The following is a 19,281-nucleotide window of genomic DNA, read 5'->3' as shown; positions in this document are numbered from 1 at the left end:
TTGGAAGGATAAGAACAAAGTTTTGCTTTCTGTTAATTATTCTCTTTCTAATGATCCTTAGTGAATACAAAATAACTACTTTTCTGTATAAACGTGCTATAATCTGATTAGTGCTCTAATTTGTAGTATTTGAAGCCCTTATAATAAAATAGTTTATTTGGTTGACTGTCTCCAAGAATTATTTGAAACCATTTGCAAGTCTGAATGCATATTTTGGCATTGTTACCACCCTTACAGCTAATTCCACCCCCACCTCCCCCCCCACCCCAACACGCTCAGACACTGGTAAAAAAAAATTATTGGTATTAAAATGAAGGTAAGATGGTATTGTTTACAGAAAGCAATGTCAATAAGCATAAAGTAGCATTAGGAATGGGCATTCAGCATAGGAAATGAGAAGAAATCTCCAATTTAGTTTCAGATCATTTTCAAAATAGAATGAGTTAAATTCTGACATTTTTTCAGAATCTTGTTTTGTGTTGAAAACCTGTTTTAAAAAAAAGTCTGTTTGGGCCTGGGGGTAGGCCCGAGACCCAAAGCAAGGGTCCCAGCCTAAATCCAAGTGCGACTCCGGCACTTCAGCCTAGGCCTGAAGCCTGGGCCTCATCTAGGCATATGCCGCAACCTGTCAAAGGGACCACGGCCTATCCCCAAGTGCGATGCCAGGGTCTTGGCCTAGGTCCTGGCCTGATACTGGGGCCTAGGTAGAGACCTGAGCAAAGGCCCAAGCGTGGGAAATTTCCCAATGCCCCCCCCCCCCCCCCCAAATACTTACTAAATTCAATGCTATGTCCGGGCCTGGTTCCAGGGTCCATCACTGGGGCCTGGGCCTCAGCCTAGGCTAGGGCCTAAGCATAAAAACCCCTGAACTTGTAATTTGCTGCCCAGTGGTAGCAGGGAAATGTTTTGAATTTCTAGATATATTGTAGAATGCCTGAGTTACTTTATAGCTGGTATATGCTCTAGTTGACATTAAAAAAAAAAATTCCTATTTGGTAAACAGAAAAATTAGGCTTTGATACTTTATGTTTATCAATCTATAAAACCAAGTCGTTCCAGATATTCTTCTCAGTCATCCTTTTCTTTGCTTTATCTATTAACCTACCAGGTTTTTTTCCATCTCTCAGCATTTCTCTCCCCCTTCCCTTATCACTCAAGCTTTTCCTTCTCTAGTTACCAATCATTTTTTCACCAGCCTGTGTCTAACTATAGCCAAACTCTCGCTCTCTCTTTTTCTTAAAGGGAAAACTAACAAGACATGGAAAATAAAGTAACAATTAGGCATGAGAAAGTTAGATATGCTTGAAAGAAAGTCAGATAAATGTTGTATACTTATCCAGTCACAGAAACAAACATGAGATGAATCAGACAACTAAAGATCAGGCAATATGAAACCATACATTTAGAATAATTCCCAAGGGAAGTATCTCTGTTAGTGAGACATCTCTCATGAGAAAGAAAAACAGTAGAAACAAATTCTCCTGGCTTTAGGCCATGCATTCATAGTTCAGACATGTCTGTATTTTACATTCACTAGGGCTCGTGAGAGAGAGAGAATATGTAAACAGAGAGCAAGGCTCTGCTACTTATTATCCTTACAAGCCTTACGTTAGGACTTACTGGCAGTTGGCCAAACTGCTTTTTTTTTTTTTTTTTTTTAGATCAGATTAGTGGAGAGATCAGATAATCAGTCTGCACCCATGCTTGCTTCATGATGGTGATGATGGTGGCTGCTCTGAGTTTCTCCTGTACAGCAGGTAACACCCACACACATATTTAGCTGAGAATATATCCCAGCCAATAAAACAATCAATTCAGAGACATAATTATATTATACCTTTTTTTTTTTTCCTAATATGGATATTTATTGTGGTATGTTATAATTCACAATGAATAACATGGGTTAGACTTGTGAGTAAACAACTAACAATCATTCTGGATTTGGGAAATGCCTATGTGTCCGGTATCAGAATAAGGAGCAACCCACATGTTTAACACTTGCATTGTAACTGCCCGGCATAAAAGTAATAACTACCACTGTCTTATGTATGCATTTAGCAAGGAACATGCAGCATCTGGAAAATCTCTAGGCAGCAGTCCGGTTGTCTGGTGCAAGGTCCACAGTCCACTCTCTCTGGGGCTGGCAGCACACACCGGGAGTTAACTATCCCCTCAGCTAGGCTAGAAACAGTTCCTCAATGTCCATAAAGATGGGAAATGTTTCTTATCAGTCCCAAGGCAGGCAGAGGACTCTCTGCAAGGAATAAGTGGCAGACAGGGCTATGCAAGCTAACCATAAGGTTTTAGCAGCTAGTTACACTTGCAACATACGTAGATAGGCAGGGACCACAAGAAATGTACCAATGTGACATTCAGGAATCATGTAGTAGCATGGACTATGGTTTAAAGAAAAGTCCAGCAGGAAAAACCCTAGCCCCTCTTTTAGGTTTTCTCTTTCCTTCTTTCTCCCCTAGATAAGCCTTGAATGCCCACTATCCCAAAAGGTGAGCACTGACTGGATATCCCACTATCCATAGGTCCATCATTGGTGGATCATGGTTTTCTCCATAGCAGCAGATTTACATGATTGTACACATGCTGGGAAACACAGTGTGTTACTCTATATGTGCTGCTTAACTGGATACAATGTTTAAGGCGGCCACTGCAGCTTCCAAAAGTTAATGTCTAGCTAGCCATGCTAACTAGTTTAAACAAAGACCTATTTATGAGAACTTAGCAGTTCTTTGTCTCATACACTGCTGTAATGTACATCTTTGGTTAGAAACCATTTTGTTGGTTCAATGATACACAGCCCTTTTAAGGGTGATCTAGGCTAGGCCCTACATGTCTTGTACCTTTTCAGCAGCATGTTTCTAACATTTACAGGTGATGTCATCCTGGATAGAGTGACTGTAACTTTCTACCCATAAAATATTTAAGTTTTGTGAACAAATACGTCTCCTGTTTTGGTAAAATAAGAGGAAAACAGAAGTACGGCCTTGCAATGTCTGCACATACAAACAAGAGCTATAGTCAATTTATTTATCTATTTATTTATTTTTAACTTTTACATAGAAACATAGAAATGACGGCAGAAGAAGACCAAATGGCCCATCCAGTCTGCCCAGCAAGCTTCACACATTTTTTTTCTCTCATACTTATCTGTTTCTCTTAGCTCTTGGTTCTATTTACCTTCCACCCCCACCTTTAATGTAGAGAGCAGTGATGGAGCTGCATCCAAGTGAAATATCTAGCTTGATTAGTTAGGGGTAGTAGTCGCCGCAATAAGCAAGCTACACCCATGCTTATTTGTTTTACCCAGACTATGTTATACAGCCCTTATTGGTTGTTTTTCTTCTCCCCTGCCGTTGAAGCAGGGAGCTATGCTGGATATGCATGAAGTATCAGTTTTCTTTTTTTCTCCCCTGCCGTTGAAGCAGAGAGCTATGCTGGATATGCGTGAAGTATCAGTCTTCTCCCATGCTGTTGAAGCAGAGAGCCATGCTGGATATGCATCGAAAGTGAAGTATCAGGCACATTTGGTTTGGGGTAGTAACCGCCGTAACAAGCCAGCTACTCCCCGCTTTGTGAGTGCGAACCCTCTTTTCTTCTCCCCTGCCGTTGAAGCATTTCCTCACAAAAATCACCAACATCCTCCGCAGATTTCAACACCCTTCTCCATCCACCTCCCCTTCCCCCTCCCTCCAACCTTCCCCCACTTCACCCACCCTCCAAACCCTTGACCTGACTTCCGCTAAAGAAGTGGAATCTATTCTCAGAAAACTTAAACCAGCTTCCCACCCTTCAGACACCATTCCCACAAAATCCCTCCTCTCCATCCCGAACACTATATCCAAACCCATCGCAGACATCATAAACTCCTCCCTCTCTTCAGGCTCTGTCCCAGATGCTCTTAAACAAGCTATTGTCAAGCCCCTCCTAAAAAAACCAACACTAGACCCTAAAGACCCCGCTAACTTCCGCCCTATCTCTAACCTGCCCTTCCTATCCAAATTATGGAAAAGATTGTAAACATCCAACTTACAGAATATCTAGAAAGCAACAACATTCTGCATCCAGCCCAATACGGCTTCCGTAAATACCTCAATACAGAAACCCTCCTGCTCTCCCTCACGGACCACTTACTCATAGGCATGGACCGAGGCAACTGTTACCTCCTCGCCCTACTCGACATCTCAGCTGCCTTTGATACCATCAACCATAACCTCCTCATCAACCGGCTATCCGAAATAGGCATCTCAGGCCTAGCCCTACTATGGTTTAAATCCTACTTATCTAACAGAAAGTTCTCCGTCAAGATAGGAAACGCCAACTCCACACTCTATCCCTTGTCTCAAGGTGTCCCACAAGGCTCCTCCCTCTCCTCCACCCTTTTCAACATTTATCTCACACCTCTTTGTCAGCTCCTCACAGACCTCGGCCTCAAATTCTACCTCTATGCAGATGACGTTCAAATCGTCATTCCCATTCACAACTCTCTCTCAGATGCCCTTGCCTTCTGGAACACATGTCTTGCCAACATCAATGACTTCCTCACCAACATCCACCTCGCTCTAAACTCCTCCAAAACAGAGCTGCTCCTTATCTCTCCTCACCTCCCTCCCAAACCACCGATCTCCAACGATCCAGCTTTCAACGTCATAACACCCCAACCCACAGTAAGAGACCTTGGGGTTATCATAGATCAACAACTCAATCTCAAAAAACAGATCAACTCCATCCTCAAAGAAGGTTTCTTCAAGCTTCACATCCTGAAGAAGCTCAGACCCCTCCTCCACTATCATGACTTCCGCACCGTCGTCCAAGCCACCCTTTCCTCAAAGCTGGACTACTGTAATGCCCTCTTCCTTGGCCTACCCTCCTCCACCACCAAGCCCTTACAAATGCTCCAGAATGCCATCGCCAGGGTCATCACCAACTCAAGGAAAGCTGATCACATTACCCCAATACTCAAAGAACTCCACTGGCTCCCCATCGCATCCCGAATTCTCTTCAAAATTCTAACCATAGTGCACAAGTCCATCCACTCGCACAATTCCAATTGGTTGGATGAACCCTTTCGTCCTATACGCACTGAACGACCCACTCGCACTGTCAACAAAGGCACCCTCTCCATTCCCCCTTTGAAAAAAGCCCACCTCTCCTCTACTAGGGACCGTGCACTATCCATTGCAGGCCCTAAACAATGGAACGCCCTCCCTACCACTCTCAGGCTAGAGCCATGTTACGCCAAGTTCAGAAAAAAACTTAAAACATGGCTCTTCCGACAAGCCTACCCTGATTAAGTACACCGACTTCTGCAAGTATCTTGCCTACGCCTTGTATATTCCTGTAAATAGTCCGTTGCAGTTTTTATTTATTGCTTTAATTCCTCCACCTCCTGCTCTTTGTATACTCCTCCTTGTTCGCCCTCCCTGTTCATTGTAATTTCTACCTTTAAAGTTACATTGTAAACCGGTATGATGTATGCATACTAATACCGGTATATAAAAGTTTTTAAATAAATAAAATAAAGTATCAGTTTTTCTTCTCCCCTGCCGTTGAAGCAGAGAACTATGCTGTATATGCATTGAAAGTGAAGTATCAGGCTTATTTGATTTGGGGTGGTAACCGCCGTAACAAGCCAGCTACTCCCCTCTTTGTGAGTGTGAATCCTTTTTTCCACATTTCCTCTTGCTGTTGAAGCTTAGAGCGATGTTGGAGTCACAGTAAGCATGTGTATGTTTATTTAATAAGGGTATTGTCTCCAGGCAGTAGCCATCATTCTGGCGAGTCACCCACTCTTCATTGGCGGCCTCTTGACTTTATGGATCCACAGTGTTTATCCCACGCCCCTTTGAAGTCCTTCACAGTTCTGGTCTTCACCACATCCTCCGGAAGGGCATTCCAGGCATCCACCACCCTCTCCGTGAAGAAATACTTCCTGACATTGGTTCTGAATCTTCCTCCCTGGAGCTTCAAATCGTGACCCATTGGTATATAAAAATCTTCCTCCAGGGAGGAAGATTTTTATATACCAATGTTCCTGTATAGGATACATATCGCACCGGTTTATATGAAAACTGAACTGTCGCCTTGGGGCGAGTACAAGGAACATGGAACATATAATATCAGATGAATTATAAAATAATAGTAAAAGTCTAACAAACGTCTAACAAAAACATCAGGTTAAACATGAAATCACTTCAACATCATCTATGGTGAACGCAATAATTCTGCGAGCTGGAATGGCTACGTGCCAGGCGGTTGGACCGTGTTTGAACGTGATGTGACAGAACCAAAGTGTATGGCCAGAGTTTTTGATTAGTCCTTGGGGGGGCCAGGAGGACCTTTGAGAAATGTTTCTCTCTCTGCAAAGGCCTGACTGAAAAGCCATGTCTTGAGTTTCTTTTTGAAAACCAGCGGGCAGGGTTCTTGTCGAAGGTCCGGAGGGAGCGAGTTCCAAAGGGGAGGACCAGCTGTGGACAGGGCACGCTTCCTTAGTGAGGTTTTGGCGGGTAGGGTATACAAAGTGTCTTTGTATGCATTTCTGATAGACCTGCTCGAGGTGTGTAGTCGTAGTTGGATACTTAGCTTGAGGGGGGAGATGTTATGCAAGGCCTTGTGGATCAACATGAGAACTTTAAAGAGAATCCTGTATTTGATTGGTAGCCACTGGAGGTTTTGAAGGATGGGGGTGATGTGTTCTCTTTTATTGGCATTGGTAAGGATCCTGGCCGCCGCGTTCTGGACCATCTGCAGAGACTTGATAGTGTTACCGGGGAGGCCCAGGAGGAGGGAGTTGCAGTAATCGATTTTGGACAGGATGATAGATTGGAGCACTAAGCGGAAGTCTCTGAGGTGTAGGAGTGGTTTAAGTTTTTTTAGTGTTTGCAGCTTGAAAAAGCAATCTTTGGTGGTGTTATTTACAAATTTCTTTTAGGTTTAGCTGGTTGTCCAGCAAAACGCCTAGGTCTCTCACATGTGGTGAGTGATTGATTGCTGTTTTAGCTAGTTGGGAAGAACTTGGGGAGTTGAGAAGGACTTTGTTGTTGTCCTGAGTTATGAGAAGGATCTGTCTCATCAGTATCTATCTGAAAATATGTTAATCTTGCTTTTTTATCACTAGCGTTAGAATTTTGTAGTATTCCATCTTGGACCTGCAAATATTTATTTATTTATTTATTTATTTATTTATATTCTTTTTTTATACCGAAGTATAGCTGAGTGCCTTCACCCCGGTTTACAGTGAAACAACTTCATACAGAGAACGAGTTATATGTTAAGGATAATTATAGATAATAAATATAACATCTCGGCAAAAAGGCAGAGTAGAACAAGTTATCAGTAGGCAATATATAACTTAAGTAAATAGAAAAAGTCTTGTTACAGAAATCAAGAAGCGGGATAAGTCAGGATTTGTCATATCAGTTTGTGAATGATTGTCTAAACAACCATGTTTTTAGTTCTTTTTTGAAGGTTTTGGGATCTCTGATAGAGCTTAGGTATCCTGGGATAGAGTTCCATATTATCGGTCCTGCTATCGAGAAGGCTCTATCTCTAGTGGCCGAAAGTTTCGCAGATGATAGGGGTGGAATGATTAGAAGTAGTTTGTCAGAAGATCTTGAAGTACGTGGTGATTTGTGTATTGAGATCATGTTGTTCAGAGAGGAATTGTTATCTTTGTAGATTTCGTTGTGGAGAATGGTTAAGGATTTGTATTTGATTCTTTGTGTAATGGGTAGCCAATGAAGATTTTTTTAATATGTTAATCTTGCCTTTTTATCACTAGCATTAGAATTTTGTAGTATGCCATCTTGGCCCACAGAAGTTAGCACGAGTCTCATCTTCAGCCTGTGGAATTTAACCTGAAACCTTATCCCTTGCATTGCATGCAAAACACAATTGTTGCAGAACCAAGCTAACTACAACAAATTCTGTCTTACCATCCAGGGACAATATATGAATACAGTAAATGCCATTTCCTGCTGATGTAAAGCAAGTGTTGCTTACCTGTAACAGGTGTTCTCACAGGACAGCAGGATGTTAGTCCTCACATATGGGTGACATCACAGGATGGAGCCCTGTGTGGAAAACGTTTCTGTCAAAGTTTCTACAAAGCTTTGACTGACACTGGCACACTGAGTGCACTGAGCATGCTCAGCCTACAATTATCCATGTGAACCCCAGGTGTCTCCCTCAGTCTCGTCTTATAGCTAAAAGCGCAAGCGAAACAAAAATAAAAGTAAAAACTCCACGGGGTGGCGGGTGAGTTTCGTGAGGACTAACATCCTGCTGTCCTGTGAGAACACCTGATACAGGTAAGCAACACTTCCTTTCTCAAAGGACAAGCAGGATGGTAGTCCTCACATATAAGTGAGTACCGAGCTGAGGATGCCCGAGAGTGCACCAAATGTACCCAAGACGCACAAAAGGCGCAATGACGGGGGTGGAATTTGGAACGGAGGGCATCCTGAAACCCGTAACGGGTTGGTGGAAGGATGTTGGGTAGTTAAACCAAAAAGAATAAGATCAGATGGACTGGCCAAACATGGAGTATGCCAGCTAGTCGTATCTAAGCAATAATGGGCTGCGAAGGTATGGAGAGAGCTCCAGGTTGCAGCCTGATAAATATTTACAAGCAGCATCGGCCAAGGGGAAGCTATTGAGGCTTGGACGGACGTAACAGAGTGTGGTTACACACAGTGTTGTAGTGAAATGCCTGCTTGTTGGTAGGAAAAGAGATACAGACCATCAATTAGGAGGAATAGGTCTGTTTGCCCAGTGGAACTCGCAGGTTGACTCTTGCTACAGAAGCGGACTGTCACCGTGTCAGTGACTATGCGTGCCACGGTGCTCGGCCCGGTCTTTCCCCAGTGCCGAGATGGATGCCCTCTATCTTGGATGGCGACTGATGATGGACTATCAGCATGCCTGCACTGCTCCTGGCACTATGTAGTGTCGTAGGCTAATATGGGGCTTTAATAAGAACCCAAAGCATGGAGCACTGTGTTTAGGCGAGGGCATTACGTGGAAGTGCTATGTCGGTATCAACGGTGTTGATGGCGGCCTCAGCAACCTCGAGGATATCATCAAAAATATATATGAAAAAACGTCGATGACCCGGGCAGAGCACAGATGACAGTGACGGAAGCACTGACGGCATTGGCGTAGGTATCTATGGAAACGATGTGGCATCGAATAATCGAAAAAACATTGTTGGCATCGGAAAAATGATACCAGCATCGGAGTCGATGACCGCATCGATAGGAACATTGAAGACACAGATGGAAATGATGTGGGTGTGGAGGGCATCGATGTATGGAGGTCGGCATTGACAGCATGGCCACGGGCATAGACGGCATTGATTGATCGACTCGGGCACCAATGGCGTTGATGGCATCAACATGGGCACTGATGGAATCGACCTGGGCATCGATGGCACTGATGCCCATCGATGGAATCGACATGGCATCGATAGAAATGTCCGGGGCATCGATGACATTGTTTATTTTATCAATGGCATCAATGGAAAACGACCCTGGCATCGATGGAAGTGCCCTGGGTGACGATGGAATCGACCCGGGCATAGATGGCACTGACGACACAAAGTGTGGGTCGATGGCATCCATCCGGGTGATGATGGCACAGAAGAAACCCAAGGAAAAATAAGTGCCATGGATGAAAAACATGGATGTCACTGATAGAACGATGCAGAGACCGATGGCATCAGTGTACCGCGGGGGAGGGGTACCGATGGCATCGAAGAGTCCAGGACGGTCTAAAAAGGGGTACAGACGGTAGCGATGGGGGCATCGATTGCACTAGGGTACTGAGGAAATCGAAGGACCTGAACTCGACAGGGGCCCTGGCGGCAACGGAAACCGTGGAAGTCCCTGTCCCACTAGCGCTAATAACCAGGCAGAGTGTCACAGAGGGACACTCGCAGGCCTTGTGTGGCTAACTGAAACATAGGGAGAGGGAAGGCCGCAGTCGGTTGGCAGGCCAGGGAGGTGACAGGAAGCAACCGAAAAAACAGGGCATAGTACTCACCGAGCGTCGAATAAACGTGCGCGAAGGGAGACCTGTGTGGGGAAAAGTGTTTGTGAAGTAAAAGTTTAAGTGTTTCCATTAGGAAAAAGTGTTAGAATTTCTCATAGTGCTCCTAATAGCTATGCTTACTGCAGAGCGGAAAAAAGAAAACTGAGGGAGACACCTGTGGTTCACAGGGATAATTGCAGGCTGAGCATGCTCAGTGCACTCAGTGTGCCAGTGTCAGCCAAAGCTTTGTAGAAACTTTGACAGAAAAGTTTTCCGTACAGGGCTCCATCCTGTGATGTCACCCATATGTGAGGACTACCATCCTGCTTGTCCTGTGAGAAAGGTGAAACACACTGCACAGTTAAGGCTCAATGTGCTTATTTACTCTTAGCAAACCAAATACAGCAAAACAAGCAGCAGTTCAAACTTGAGACTAAAAATTGCTTTGTCAAGCCATGCACAATATCCTCGGTTAACTAAGGAAATGTACACAATTTTCCAATTCAAAGTCCAGTGATCTGTGTCACAATTGGAGGAAACTCTAAAGTTTAGATATAAAACTATAAATCACTAAAAGGAAATATTCCATTCTAGCATTGTTTTACTTTCATTACAGAGATGATTTCCAGCTGTACTATTTTAAGGTTTGCATGAAATTTTGATTCATCTGCCCCTTCAAACTTCTTACTTTGTATTCCATGGCAAAGGCTTCTCCAGATTTAGCCATGAAAACATCCCATTACTTTCAAATGAAAGAAACTTGCAATCCTGCAGCACTAGTAAACTAGTAAATATTTTACTAGTACTAAATTTACTAGTAAATTTACTATTTACTAGTAAACTAGTAAATAGTAAATAAACAACTCAAAGACTACCTGGAAGATCACACGATTCTGGCTCCTTCACAATACGGATTTCGTAAATCCCGAAACACAAAATCCCTTCTGATTTCTCTCATGGACTCCATTCTCTTGAGCTCAGAAAAAAGACAACCTCACCTTCTTATTCTCCTCGACCTCTCGGCGGCCTTTGATACGGTCAACCACTCAATCCTTCTCCACCAACTAACTGAGATTGGTATCTCAGGCGCTGCTCTCGACTGGTTCCGCTCTTTTCTCAGCAACAGATCATTCAAGGTCAAAATCAATAACAAAGAATCACAATCAATCAGCTCAAACCTGGGAGTCCCTCAAGCCTCTTCCCTCTCACCAACCCTTTTTAACATCTATCTGCTACCTCTCTGCCTCCTCCTTTCTAAGCTGAAAATCAAACACTTCATTTACGCGGACGACGTCCAAATTCTCATACCGATTAAGAAATCCCTACAAAATTCGTTAATCTTCTGGGAGAATTGCTTTCATGAAATCAGCGCCCTCCTCACTAAACTCAATTTAGTAATCAACAATGACAAGACTGAATACCTCATCATCTCCCAAGAAGACAACCCCTTGTCTAGAGAAACAGCCTCACCCACAGCTGGTCAACCACAAACAGTCTCCAACTCTCCATCCAACCTCACGTCATCTATCCTGAACAACCTCAAAAACTCAGCCTTCGTAAGAGACCTAGGAGTGCTCCTCGACAATCAGCTCAACCTTAAAAGATTTGTAAACACAACAAAAGATTGCTTCTTTAAATTACAAGTTCTGAAAAAGCTAAAACCGCTCCTGCACTCTCATGATTTCCGCCTGGTTCTACAATCTATCATTCTGACTAAAATTGACTACTGTAACTCTGTTACTCGGTCTACCAGCTACCACCATTAAGCCTCTACAGATGTTACAGAACTCTGCGGCCAGGATCTTGACTAACTCTAATAAGAGAAACCACATCACACCTATCCTCTACAACCTCCATTGGCTACCGATCAAATACAGAATTCTATACAAATCTCTGACCATTATGCATAAATCCTTATACAACTCAGCCGCAATGGATCTTACATTTCAGCTACACACCAACAAATCCACGAGACCGATCAGAAAAGCTTACCAAGGCACCCTTTTCATCCCTCAAGCCAAAACCTCGCTAAGTAATAGGGCACTATCCACTGCAGGTCCTACCCATTGGAACACACTCCCACCAGAACTCAGACAAGACCCCTGCCAGATTTCTTTCAAGAAAAAACTGAAAACTTGGCTATTCAGGCCTTGCATTTCCCTGATGGCCCACAATGTACTACCTGCATCAACATTGATTGGTTCCAAATGTTATTAATTCATCCTTAAATCTTCCCCTATCCTACACCTTCTTGTCTTCTCGCCCTTCCAATCTTCCCTTACCTATGTCCACCCACACCCCCTTCCCAGTTTTACTTCTCAATCGAGACTATTATCCGCCTGATTTCGTTTTAATACTGATGGCTCTTTTTCATACATCTCAAATAAGAATTTTACCAAAGGTTAATGTTTAAATGGTTAAAAGTTCCTCGTTTTTATGTAATGCTAATATGCACTCTTATTGTTCTATGTTCTTTTGTTCTTCTGTTCCATGTAATGCTCTTAGGCAAGTTGAATTGTTTCACTGTAAACCGGTTTGATTTGCATCCAATGCAAGAAGATCGGTATATAAAAAACCAAAAACAAATAAATAAATAAATACTTGCACCAGAGCAAAACTAGAGTAAGACTGATATAGTTGCCCCCTACTGTGTGTAAAAACTTTTTCTAGCTTCCACTAAAACACTGCAGAATAGACAGTCTAGAAGTGTAGTTCTTGATCCAGTCTTCAGGACCTTGCTTGCCAATCTGGTTCTATGGATAACACAATGAATACAGTGCATGAAAATGTATCTCATGCAAATTTGTTGTAGACTGAAAACCAGACTGGACAGCAAGGTCCTGAGGACTGGCTGACAATCGGATCCAGAGTTAGTAACAAGGAATAAAGTGATTTTTCCATTAGCCTTTTAACTCCTTATAGAATCACTGATGAGAAAAGGAAATTCACACACTTATTTATTATTTATTTATTTATTTAACTGCTTTTTTACCTTTTAACTCCTTATAGAATCACTGATGAGAAAAGGAAATTCACACACTTATTTATTATTTATTTATTTATTTATTTATTTATTTATTTAACTGCTATTATTACTTAAAGCAGCTGAACAAGCAAGCTTGTTCAAAATAGCAATTTTTCAGTTTCTTGGCTTTTTATTTTCATCATTTAGGATATTTCCTAGTTCACCTTTTTGCTGTTGCTAGAATATACTTTTCTCTCTCTCTCTTTTTTTTTTTTTTTTTTTTTTTACTTTGACACACCTATTTTTAAAATTCTCCATTGCTGTACTCTTTAGCTGCTCTTACTTACATTCATGCTATACATCCATTAATACAAAGCCTGAATGGGTTTCCCAAGGAGAGCCGCATTGCAGCACCCCAGTTTACTGACATTCATTACAGAAGAAGTGGCTAACAGGAGGTGCTTTAAAAACTGTAAATTCCAATATCTCGAGAACAATTCAAAAATAGCAAAGCAGAAAAGGGGGATCTTATTGATTTTCTTTGTTTCAACGGCCAAAGAGAGCTGAAAGGATTTGGGGGGGGGGGGGGGCGGTTTATGGCTGTTTTGATTTTAGTACTGCTACTTTAAAGAGGAGCTTCTAAAAACAATGCTGGGATTTAGAAGAGAAATAACATTACCTCTGCAAATTTCTGAATCTTGATGCCATCCTCTTCTATCAGCTTGTATTTCTTAGCAACTCTATCCCCTTTATCCTCCAGATTTAACAAGGCATCTTTTCGGTTATCTTTTCTTGAAAACAAGCCTTGCTCTGCCCAAGTCTTCATTATTTGTTGGACTATTGACAAATTGTCTTTTGTCTGTTGAACTCGGCACTCCAGGTCATGCACAAGATCTTTCACTTTTACAATGTAATCCCAGCAATTTGCCTTCTTCCACGTAAGGGATTCCTCTGCCTCCTTCAGCTGCTCATTAATAATCTTCAAGTCATTATCAAGCAAAGGGTACTCTACTTCCAGAACTGTCAGTTTGATCTTGTTGTACCACTGAACCAGGAGTTCAAGGCTTCCTAAAAACTAATCCCATAAAATAAAATTTGGCAAAAAAGAAAAAACATTTAAAGGATAATATTCAAACATCTCCATGTGGCATCATATACATGCGTATATGGCCACACGCTGATCTACAATAGTATTTATTACCTGCACTTATTACATATGTGCATATTATAAAATACATGTATCTCTATCCTGGAACTTACTTCCACATGTATGCTACACACAAATACATGTAATGTACTGAAAGAGAATATTTCAATGCATAGAACACACATACTTTTCCTACTTATTTTAAAAATATACATGCGTATATAATTTATACACAAAAATACAGTAGGACTTACTCACATAAGACCCAATTTACATGCATTAAATCAGTATATTTTAAAATATGCACATGTAATTGAAATTACCAGTTTCCCAATAACTCCACCAGTTCGCCCTACCCTTCTCTAGGTCATCAAGACCCTCCTGGTTCTTCAGTCTGAGCTCCCCCAGACGTCCCACCCAGCCAATAATACACAATGAACAAGACTGATATCAATTACGCAAGGTAATTATCAGGTATAAAATTATGCAAGTAATGTCTTTTAAAATAGTAACTTACACATGAACTGTTGAACCCATCCCAGAAAGCTCTTTGATTGTTCCTTTCTTCCACACATGTGTGTGAAACGTAAATTACACATATACGTTTGACTTTTATAAAATAGCGATTATATGATTTCAGGCTAGTTATGCACATATATGCTAATTTTTACATGCATAACTTCGAAAATACACCCTTTAGTATTCAAGGTACAGTAGGTTTCTGCTGCAAAAAAAAAAAATAAGGCAAAAAAACAAGTATACAACTAAGAGTACACATGTGGGAGTGATGTTCTTGTATAGCATGTGTAAGTACTGGAACATGGGGGGGGAAAAAAACCCCGCAAAAAGCAGCAGCAGGCAAGGATATGTTCAACAAAGTTATCAATCACAATATTTAAGTCTAAGCACCCAGGTCTAAACAGTAAAATATCAGCTCATTCTGTTTGATTATTTATCTGCTGACACTAGGTCAAGAGACATTATCTCTACATAAGGCATTCTTGCTTTATTTTGTTAAAAGAAAGCCTAAAAATTACACTGCCTATGATAGAGGAGCTGTCACAGTATGCTGACCTGGCATGCTGGTCAATCTGCATACACCAAGAATCTACTCAGCAATGAAAGCATGCATATTTATTTATTTAATGTATTTATTTAAAGCTTTTTTATACCGGTATTAGTAGATACATCATATCGGTTTACATCAGAACCTAAGTTGGAAATTACATTAAAACAGGAACCGGGGATGGGATTACATAGGAACAGAGATAAATAGCAAGGAACTGGTAAAGAAGAGCAACAGAATGTGTAAAACTAACAAGTCAACAATGTAAAAATGTAACATAACTTTATACATTGGTTCAGGTTAAGTGCTGATGCAGCAAGGGTTAAGAGTGCAGGGGATCTACTCGGGGTAAGCCTGTTTGAAGAGCCAGGTCTTTAATTTAGTTCTAAATTTGATGGTACAAGGCTCAAGCCGGAGGTTAGTGGGTAGTGAGTTCCAGTAGGTAGGCCCAGCAATGGAGTCAAATGCAGCATATCCATGAAACAGCAGATGCAAAACTCAAAAGTTTGTGTGTGTATATGAATCCTCAACTTCAACACATCCCATGCTTCAGACTTGAGGCAATGCTATACAATACCTCACCATCCACAAACCATCATAAAAGAACTGACACTTAGCTGTGAAACATCAGTTAATCAAAAGATGGCATCCATGTCCCACCACTGAGAAGGGCCTTTAAACAAAAACAGTATTTCAAATAAACATTCCATAGTTTATTAACAGAAACCAAAGTAAAAATAGAACATGCTTAAAATGAACACAGTTGTGTGAAAATGTTTAGGCACCCCTGGTCAAGTTTATATTTGAATGAATCTCTATGTGAACAGAACTAACACAACCTCTACATGGTACAAAATCTTTTTGCAAATTTTAATGCATAACTGTTGCACTGGGACAAGACGAGCGCTAGGGGGCGTGAGTTGTCTGCCCCTGCGGTAGGATATACCTCGTCTGGGAGTGGAACATAGACGTGCAGCTTGGGATGTAGACGTGGAGCTCACACATGGAGGAGATGAAGGCAGGAGGAAGGAGCTCTGAAGACCTGGACACAGTTCAAGGAGATGCTTGGAGACAGAACTCTGAGCCAAGTGCTCAGAGATGGGACTCAGTGGGAGGGAGGTTGAAAGCTGGGATTAACAGGAGACTTGCGCAACCAAGGATAAGGACATGAAAACTCTTCGGCCCTGAGATGGAGGAAGCCCACCAGCGCCCTACACACCCCAATGGGGGAGGTCGTGGACCACTGGGCCACTGTGTGCCCTACCAACCTCACCCGGGCTGGTCGCAGACCATGAGGGACAGGCTGACGGAGCCTGAGGAAGAAGACATCGGACCACTTGGGAGACAAAGACTCAGGATCACTTGGAAGACGAAGACTCAGGATCACTTGGAAGACTAGACATCAAACATGGGATCCAGAGACCAGGAACGCCAGGCAGGAACATGAAGCGAAGGAGTCCCAGATGACTATTCCTTGCCAAGGCGAAGATGGACTGAGCTCGTAGCCCTTTTGTAGGGCAAAAGAGGTAACTCCCTGGGAGGAGCTACCGGAGACCACACCTGCGTTGTCCCTTTAAGAAGGGACAGGAGATGCAGCCGTGCCCCTAGAAGGCAGGAACAAGAAGTCTGCAGGACCCTGGATAACAGCGTCCCTGCCGCTGCCGAGCAGGAGAGCAGGAGGGGCAGGGCCTCAGGGCAGGCCCTGATGGACAGCGGCGTGCCACCGCTGAAGGAGAAAGGCGTCGGTGGCACTCCAGCCACGAGGGGGTCCAGGAGAGGGCAGCTCCAAGCCTTGGAAGGGACCCTGGCTTCGGCAGCCTCCGGGTCGAGCCCATGAGGAAGAGGCAGTGGCAAGATGGCAGCCTCCAGGCCGCGGAAGGGAGACTGGACGGAGGCTCCATGCCGCAGGCAAGGCCCTGGCTTCTGCGGGCTCTGGGCCGCGAAGGTAAGTGCCTACCGTGGCTCTGGCCACGGGAGGAGCGCACCAATAATTATATGTAGAGTTTTACAGATTCAAAAGAAAACTGTAAATATTGCATGAGCAAGTTCATGCACCCATTTAATCAGTTCTTTGTAATATCTCCTTTGGCAGAAATTTCCATAGCCATAGCCAGCTAAAAGTCTTTTTATTCATTCTTCTGGAATTCTTTCCCACTCGTCTTTGCAGAACTCTTCTAGCTCAGAAATATTTTTAGGTCTTCTTGCATACACTGCATGTTTGCAATCTTCCCACAAATTTTCAATATTATTCAAGTTTGGGGTCTATAAAGGCCATTCCAAAAGCTTCATTTCTCTTTCTTGTAAGTACTGCATGGTTGATTTTGAGATAAGTTTGATCGCTGTCTTGCTGATATATCCACAGTGTCTTTTCAGCTTCAGTTTCTTCACTGATTGTCGGGCATTAGCTTCTAGCTAATGCCAGACAGTCAGTTTAGTTGAATCATTTAGTTGAATCTATTCTTCATTCCACTCATACAATATTTTCTGTGCTATTGACTGCCATACACCCAACGTATAATTGACTCACCCCCTTGTGTAACAGTTGGCAAGATATTCCTTTCTTTAAATGCTTCACACTTTCTGTTCTCCAAAAAAGGGTGAAGCATTCCTCTGCTTTAGTAGAGTGAATTATCTTCATTTTCAAATGCTCAGACTACTATTTAGAGGAGCCCATGGTTATTGAAAGTAGATAGAACAATCAGAGTACTTCTTAAACCGTGGAATTGTCTTCACCTGATTAACTGGAGGTCTAATAGGTCCATCGATGCTTTAGTGATTATGAAGAACAGTAATGAAGCAACTAGAAGAGGATCCAAACTTTTGCGCTTGACATTCACTTTTGTATTATTTTCAATCTATTGAAATTAGCAAATAAATAGTAATTTTGCATTAAACATAGCAGAAAGATTTGGTTAACTTTGTACCATGTAGAGATTGTGTCAGCTTTTGTTTACTTACAGATTCACTGAAACATTATTTGAGCAATGTTTCCTAAACTTTTGTACACAACTGTGTACTGTGACTTTTTCTACTCATACCAGGAACATATAATAGGAACATCTCTAAATGCATAAATAAGTTTTAAGAAAAAATTAAAAAACCACAAACCTTAATAAAAGTATCTCTCTTTTCAAAGATGTGCATAGCTGCTTCTGGAATGTTAGATTGATTCAACATCTGGAGGTATTTCACCTCCCTTAATACAGCAACAAGCTGCAAAACAAAGCACTGTATTCAAATTCTGATACTGTACTCCAAGAAGAACCAAGAAGCTTACCATTACTAACAGTTAGAATTCTATCGTTTCTATTAAACTAACATCTATCCAACACATGGGGCATTTAAACAGCATTACAAGCAAAAAAGATTTAAAAATTAATTTGATAGTTAAAACAACATTAGGGTCATATCTATAAATTAGACAAACGTAGGACAAAAAGCTTACACACCAGTTTTCTTAACTATTTTGAAACAGAATTTCATTTTCACCAAGCATATACATTTCCTAAATTTGAAGCAAGGAAAAAATCCATATGAAAAATTCTGTAGAATGTGCTGTCATACTTATTATATTTATCTGATTTATATTGCGCCTTTTGTATAAAAGCCCTAAATTCCAGAGTTAGCCAAAGCCCCAGCAGTACTTCTGAAGGAAGTTTTGCTTGCACAATTAGATTTATCATAGAGAAATATCAATATTTAATACATCTCAAAAGAAAATATCCCATTATTTATTCATCAATTGCAAAATAATTTACATAATATGGGACTAATTTTTAAACAGAATTAGCCTGCTAACTAAGGAGTTAACCAGCTAGATCTGTTGGGGTGAAATTTCCCTGGCTCTCGCCCAGTCACAGCTGCTAAATATATGTAAGTCACTCAAAAAATGGTCATTCCAAAAGGCAAGAATGGCTCAGGGAGGATGGAAGAGATTTAAGAACATAAGAACATAAGAAATTGCCATGCTGGGTCAGACCAAGGGTCCATCAAGCCCAGCATCCTGTTTCCAACAGAGGCCAAAACCAGGCCACAAGAACCTGGCAATTACCCAAACACTAA

The 19,281-nt window shown here is 41.9% G+C and overlaps 1 protein-coding gene across 1 annotated transcript in view; it reads right to left on the bottom strand.

The window, feature by feature from the left end:
• DNAH11 (dynein axonemal heavy chain 11) overlaps nucleotides 1–19,281 on the bottom strand; it is a 725,796-nt gene that overhangs the window by 535,411 nt on the left and 171,104 nt on the right. Inside the window, exons 13-14 of the mRNA XM_029589065.1 lie at nucleotides 18,328–18,432; nucleotides 13,686–14,081 (exon numbers count right to left, since the gene is read on the bottom strand). Coding sequence (XP_029444925.1) covers nucleotides 13,686–14,081; nucleotides 18,328–18,432 — 501 coding nt within the window. The remainder of the gene's footprint in view (nucleotides 1–13,685; nucleotides 14,082–18,327; nucleotides 18,433–19,281) is intronic.

The sequence above is a fragment of the Rhinatrema bivittatum genome, chromosome 2 (genome assembly GCF_901001135.1).
Source record: "Rhinatrema bivittatum chromosome 2, aRhiBiv1.1, whole genome shotgun sequence".
Lineage (NCBI taxonomy): Eukaryota > Metazoa > Chordata > Amphibia > Gymnophiona > Rhinatrematidae > Rhinatrema > Rhinatrema bivittatum.
Note: the sequence above shows the minus strand (reverse complement) of the source record. Positions and strands in the feature narration are given on the sequence as shown.